This window comes from Monodon monoceros, unplaced genomic scaffold (assembly GCF_005190385.1).
Source record: "Monodon monoceros isolate NGI ecotype Baffin Bay Population unplaced genomic scaffold, NGI_Narwhal_1 Super_Scaffold_9, whole genome shotgun sequence".
In the NCBI taxonomy this organism is placed as follows: Eukaryota; Metazoa; Chordata; class Mammalia; order Artiodactyla; family Monodontidae; genus Monodon; species Monodon monoceros.
This window is the reverse complement of record NW_021703786.1, coordinates 51,536,416-51,542,911: the sequence shown is the minus strand read 5'-3', so window position 1 is coordinate 51,542,911 and position 6,496 is coordinate 51,536,416. Positions and strand designations below refer to the sequence as shown.

At 55.0% G+C, this 6,496-nt stretch overlaps 1 protein-coding gene across 5 annotated transcripts in view; it reads left to right on the top strand.

The window, feature by feature from the left end:
* Window positions 1-6,397, top strand: part of ABR (ABR activator of RhoGEF and GTPase) — a 180,332-nt gene extending 173,935 nt beyond the window's left edge. For 2 of the 5 annotated variants that reach the window (XM_029212798.1, XM_029212799.1), the window contains exons 22-23: window positions 1,088-1,235; window positions 1,865-4,561. In XM_029212798.1, coding sequence (XP_029068631.1) covers window positions 1,088-1,235; window positions 1,865-1,954 — 238 coding nt within the window. In that variant the 3' untranslated portion in view covers window positions 1,955-4,561. Of the gene's footprint in view, window positions 1-1,087; window positions 1,236-1,864 lie in introns of all 5 variants that reach the window. The other 3 variants (XM_029212802.1, XM_029212801.1, XM_029212800.1) reach the window with 3 other exon arrangements.
* Window positions 6,398-6,496: the final 99 nt, after the last annotated feature.

Genomic DNA, 6,496 nt, shown 5'->3' with positions numbered 1-6,496 from the left:
GTGTGTGTGTGTGTGTGTGTGTGTGTGTGTGTGTGTGTGTGTGTGTGGTGAGGGGCTGGGCCAGCTGCACAGCTGCCTCCTGGCATGGCAGTGTTTTTCTGCCTGTTTCCAAAGCAGTCAGCAGGCGCATCCATGGCTCCGGCCTGGAGGGTGGAGTGACGGTGTAGTGGGAGTGGGGCGAGGGGCGCTGTTCAGGGTGGCTGGGTCTCAGCCCCAGAAACATTGCTTGGGACTGGGGGAGGCACAGGGCCTCTCTGATGAGTTGGCTGGTACTGAGCCTGCTGGACACCAGCCACAGATGGCAGCCCCTGCTGTCACTCGGGAAATATCTACAGAGCATCTGGCTTATTATGCAAGAGAAGCAGAGGAAGATCCAAAGGGAGGCAGCTCTGGAGCCCCATGAGGCAGACCCTTCTGGAAAAGCTTGGGAGAACAGCCCCTGGGCTCCATCTGGGATGAGGGTTGTTCCTGCCACAGTGCAGCAGGCAGACCTCAGGCCTTTGCCCCCTGCCCAGCCCTGCCTGCTCGGACTCTTCCTCAGGGCCCCTCTCCATGGCTGGGCTGATTGTGGGGAACGCGCACAATCGGTGGGGAAGAGCCTGGGCTCTGGAGGCAAACTGCCTGGGTTCAGATCCCAGCTCTGCCACTTGCTAGCTGTGTAACCTTGGGCAAGTCACTTAACTTCTCTGTACTCTGGTTTCTTCATCTGTACAGTGGAGATGATAATATTACCTACCCAAAGGTTTGTGATGAGCATGAATTATTATAGGGAAAGTTCTTGAACCAGTAATAGTATCTCTAAGGCAAGGGAGTTGGAGTGGGTCCTTCTGGCTCTGACAGTTTACCATCAGTTCAAGGGGTGGCCCAGGAGCTGGGAATCTGTTATTGGAACGTACTGGAACATAGCTCGGAACTTGGTCCCTTGGCTGAGTCCCCTCCCTACCAAGCGGCCTCTACCCTCAGGAGAGGGAGGCTAGTGACCACCTGTGGGAATCCTTCCAGGAGTGGTCTGGACCACTCCAGCCAAGGATCTGGACCCCACGCGGCTGCCAGGAATGACTTTTTTCTCCCCTCCCCTCCCTCCCAGGGTTGCTGAGAAGGAGCCCATCAACAAGATGTCCCTTCACAACCTGGCTACTGTGTTTGGCCCCACGTTACTGAGACCCTCAGAAGTGGAGAGCAAAGCACACCTCACGTCAGCTGCCGACATCTGGTCCCACGATGTCATGGCACAGGTACCTACGCACTGCCCAGGCCTGCGGCTGCTGGAGGGGAGGGACAAGCCTCCCTGAGGGGTGGAGAGAGAACAGCTAGGACTCCTAACCCCCTCCCCTCCTGACAGCGGGGATGATGGTCTGTAGGATGTCACCAGGGAGGCAGGGCTCTGGACAGTCCTGCTGAAAAGTAGGAACCTAGACCAGGGGCCCAGAGGTTGTCTGTCTCAAGTGCTGGCTGCAATCCTGGGAGCGCCTGGGCCTCAGAAAGCAAGCCTAGGGGTATCAGAAAAATCTGGGGCCTTGTCCCCACCCATGGAAGCTCTAGCATCGCTTCCAGGGTCAGGAAGCGTCCCTAGGAGCCCTACAAGACCCAGGGCGGGGTCTGGTCTGAAGCAGGGCTGCCAAGCCAAAGCCAAGCTCTGGAGCAGGTTGGAAGTTTATGACTGAGGTTGGGGAAGTGGCCCCAGGCTCCCCACCCTCTGCCCTGCAGCGCCCTCTACTGCTGAAAATAGGCAGCCACACCTGGGCTTCAGAGGAAGGGGAAGTGGGGAGCCACAGGGGCCCAGCCTGGAGACCAGGGCTTCTCAGCGGGTCGGAGGGCCTCCAGGGCGAGGACCCCAGCCTCAGTCTCCCCTGTCTTCCCGCAGGTCCAGGTCCTTCTCTACTACCTGCAGCACCCCCCCATCTCCTTCGCAGAACTGAAGCGGAACACACTGTACTTCTCCACTGATGTGTAGCCCCGAGGTGGGAGCGTCTGGGGGGGGGTGGCCCGAGCCAGCCTCTCCAGCCGGGGCCCCAACCCAGACTTGAAGGACTACAATAGAGAACTCCCAAACCCAGCGCTCCAGACTCCAAGGGACACAGATTTCCAAGAACTGGAAGACGTGCATCTTTTGTGCCACCTTGTACAAAAAGCCAGCTGACCCGGCCCCAGCCTTGCTGCGCACCCCAGGCTCTGCCCTCTGTTCCTCTAGTTGTGTCTAATGCTCCGTGCTGTTTGGGAATTGTTTTACGTCTACTTGTCATGCAGGAAAGGTAGTGACCGACCCGGTGTGGGCACACAGACAGCCTGCTTTGTTCTTTCATTTCCTCCAACACTTTCTTTCCTCCTGAGTCCGGTCCAAGGGCTTTTATTTTGCGCTCTGTGACTGCTGCCAGCTTCTCCTCTCTTGGCCCTGCCCCCAGATCGCAGTCTCCTGGCAGCCTCCCCTCGGTCTTCCTCCGCCCTCTCCTCCCTCCCAGCCTGCCTGCATGCGTGTGCAGCCTTGGTTTTTGATCCAGCGCCTCGAAAGCCCTGAGGAGGCCCTGGGCGGTGGTGGCGGTGGTGGCCCGTGCCGCGCCGCCGCCTGCCGCCGCCGGCCTCTCCTTGCCCTGTGCCTGCGGAAGCGCACCTGCTTGCCTTGCCGCCTGTGCAGATGTTGGACAAGGAGACAGACTCACACTAACCCTCAGCTAAGCACAGGCTGGAGGGCGGATTTCTGGGATTTTTCCACCTGAGACTCTCCATTTCTGGCTTTATCTGTTCTGTCTCCAGTACCAGTGAGGCATCTTTGACTGTTTCTTCTGCTTTTCAGTTCCTTTTCCCTTGGTGTTCTATTTCCTTTGAGTACACAAGACTCACAAGTGACCTGCTACCAAGGTAGCCAGAGGGTCAGGAAAGAATTGGGGGAGGTGGGAGGGTCAGGCCGCCGAGGAAAAGGGACGGGTGGGACGTTGAGAGGAGCGCCAGGGAGCGCTGGGTGTCCCGGGCTGGGGGGAAAGAGGCTCTCGGCAGCAAGCAGTTGTGGTGGCTTTTCTCGTGGAGCTGGGCTTCTGGGAGGGCAGCTACTACGGCTGAAGCAGGTGTCCAGAAACAGGCAGGTTCTGTCCAGGAGGGCTAGTCCTTCCCGGTGCCTCCCGTACCTCGTGGCACCTTTGCCTTAGGGTTTACACTTTCTCCACAGCCAAGCACTGCCAGGGGCAGCCCCCACGGCCACGTGTGCTCCAGGCCCTGGGAAAGGCAGGCACGGTCCAGCTAGCCAGCCGTCCTGGTGCTGCCTTCCACCCTCGGCTTCTAGATGCAGCCTTGCGGGTGAACTCGGGGAAACTCCAGGAGCTGGGGAAGAATGAGGAGTCACAGGTACCTGCCTCTCTCGGGACTGGGTTTTGCAGGGGACCCTCATTGTGGACGCTCTGCTCCAGAGTAGGGGATCAGCAGGTTCCGATCCCAACACCGAGGCCCGCTGCTCAGCACTGGAAAGGAGTGAGAAGTACCCCCAAAGTGCAATTTCTTCCCACCTGAGCAGGGGCCGCTGGCCTCTGGCAGTTAGCCTGGGAGGGCAGACACTCCCGGGCTGCAGAGATTGGAGCTGCAGTACACAGCTCCCTGGCTCTCCTATGTGGCAGAGACTAGATTATAGGCCCTCAGGATTGGAGAGAAGAGCTCCCCTAGCTTGAGCTCAGAGCTGTTTTAAAGAAGGGTTTAGGGCCCTAAAGCCGTAGCACTTGCTCAGTGAGAGGAAGGGCCCTTTCTCATCTTGTTTACACCTGTTGCCCAATCATGGGCAGAACGGTACACATTCTGTGCACATCGGAGGAAAGAGATGCCTAAGAGGAGGGCAGTACTGACCCCCTAGCTGCCTGCTAGCAGCTTAGCAAGGAGCCCCGCTCTCTGAGACAGGGGGTAGAGAAAGAAGGCCGCTTGAGTCTAAAGATCCCCAGTGTCTGATCATCCCTGGAGTCTGCTCGGCACTCAGGAGCTGGTATGTGGCATGGAAGGCTCTTGCTTCCACAGCCATTGACTGGAATGAACTGGAGGCCCAGCTAGAGCTATTTACAGCCCCAAATGGGTGCCTCCCACCTCCCCAAAACAAGGGAGGTTTGCTTCTCAGCATCAGGTATACTGCAGCCCCCCAACCTCACTTAGGCAATGAGAATGGGAGGAAGGCCGGAAGGGCTGAGAAATGCAAAAGGCTCAGAATATTTATAAATTCCACCCCCAAGAGCAGGGAGGGGCGGGTACCAGACCTGGACTGAGCTGCACCAAGGAAATAGCCCGTGGGTTCTCCTACGAGACAGGGACTGTGCAGCCCAGAAGCCCCAGCCACTGTGCCCAGCAGGGCAGGCTGTGCCAACAGAGGCCCGTCAGACAGGCTACAGGAATCCTGCATGCCTGTCCTTGCTGGCAACAGCTGTGGGCCGCCGGTGTTTGCTGACACAGGTAGGATGGGACACTTCATTAATATTTGACTTTAATAAGTTGGTAAGGATATATTTTTCTTTGGTCTATGTTCTGTTTCAACTTACGTAGATTATAAATTGATGTAAACCACGTGAGAGGAAAACGTTAATAAAAAAAATGCAAAGCCCCAACATTTGCACACAACTCAGCCCTGTGGTGTGGACGTTTGTGTTCTCAGGAGTCCAGGGAAGACCACCAATCTAAATATTTAACTCTTCCAGCTGCATCCAGATGTGCTTCCAAGAATCTGTTTACCTAGTGAACTCACCCTTGAGCTTCCCTTCGGCCTGTGGAGACTGTGGCGGTTTTGGGGGGCGAAGAGCCCGCGCCCCGTCCTTGCTCTTTCACCAACGCCTCCACCTCAGTCACCAGCCGGTTCTTTTCATGAAATACAACTGCCCCACCAGGGACGTGGCCATCAGTATGCCTCAGAGAGATGGCAGGAAGTTGTCCATTCAAGTGGAGGCTTATTTTATGTGAACTTTCTCTACATTTTCCTTGGAAGTAGCAGGTCTTTGGGGCAGCCTTTTGTCCTCATCTGTCCTGCTTGTTGGAGAGTCTGGATCCCCTAGAGGCCCATCCTCCCTGTAAGAGAGCTAGTGGGGTTAATGTAGGCTTCCACCAGCCTAAGCCATTGGACACTGTGTTTATTCTAGAGATCAGGAACAGATGTCTCTGAAAATTGGTGTTTGGTTTATGAGCTCATACTGCCTCCTTAGCCATCTAAAACAGGAAACTATTCATCTCCTCTCTTGATTGAATAGTCAACGTGGACAATGCTTGGCTTATTGAACTGACGGCTACTGACAGCCCGGGGCTCATCTTTTTCAAGGCAGTCGTGAGGACAGTTTCCTGTACTCAGTCAGTCAATGTATTTGACCCCACGCACTAGACTGGATGGTAGAAGATGCTGGGCTTCTAGCACTGTAACAGATGCCAGGGTAGGAGTATCTACTCTTGCTCTAAGTGCTTATAGGCGACTTATTTACAGATGGTAGAGGAAACACTCCTACATTTGTTCTCTGACCTGTGAGGATACTCCAGGCAGCCTAGCCGCAGTGAAGCCTCGTGACTGAGACTGGGACAGGCATTCTATAGAATTCCCCATAGAAGGACATGAGTCTTGTGTACTAGCTCACTCATTCCAAAGGCAACAGCAGACGTGGCCAGAGGAAGGTGTTACCAGCTGGGTTTGACATTATCTCACACACACACTCACTCAGGATGTCTGGATGGTTCAGCTGAGTCTGAGTTCTGGTTAAGGGTGGGTGAGCTGGAAGACAGCAGACAAGGGGGCACAAAGCCAAAAAGAGGCAAAAAGGCAAAGGTAGAATAAAGGAGACGTTACCACTGGCTTAAGGTGGCTGGAATTACATGGCCCCCACCAAGCTACCTGCCTGTCCCGAGTTCATCTTCACCCCACCACCAAAGCACCCGAGTAAAGCAGCATCTGTGGCAGATCCCAATTGTAAAAGGCTATTTCTTTGCATATGGCACAGAATTAGGCTGAGCTGCTACTGTCAGAAAAAAGGCTACCAGGTCAAGTCAAAAACACTAATATGTTTAAGGAAGAAAGAAAAACACTGACATCAGAGAAAAATGGTAGCGGTGAACTGCTCCTCAACTCGGTCTGATCGTAACCAGTGGCTGCGGACTTAGTCACCAGGAGGACCAGAGCAGGGCCCTTCACGCACTGTGTCCTTGAGCCGGGCCTGGTCTGGTGGTCAGAGCAGGACACCAGTGTGTGGTTTAGACCACAGGCATTCCCATTGGCCAGCCCACAGGAGGGGTTTTTTAGAAGAGGCCAGCAGGGGTTATGCGCGGAATTTCAACGCGTCCTAGGACATGGCTAGGCTGGGCTTCTTTAGGGGAAGGCCCTGGCCAATGTAACAATCTCAGTGAGGATAACGCTACTCTGAAGATCCTGGGAACCTAACATTCCCAAACTTCTCAGGAGTTTGTTCACGCTTTCCCTATGTATGTTCAATCTTTGGGCACCTGGAACCATTTTTGGGAATTGTGGAATTTGAAAATAAAAATAAGCCAACCTTTTAAACTG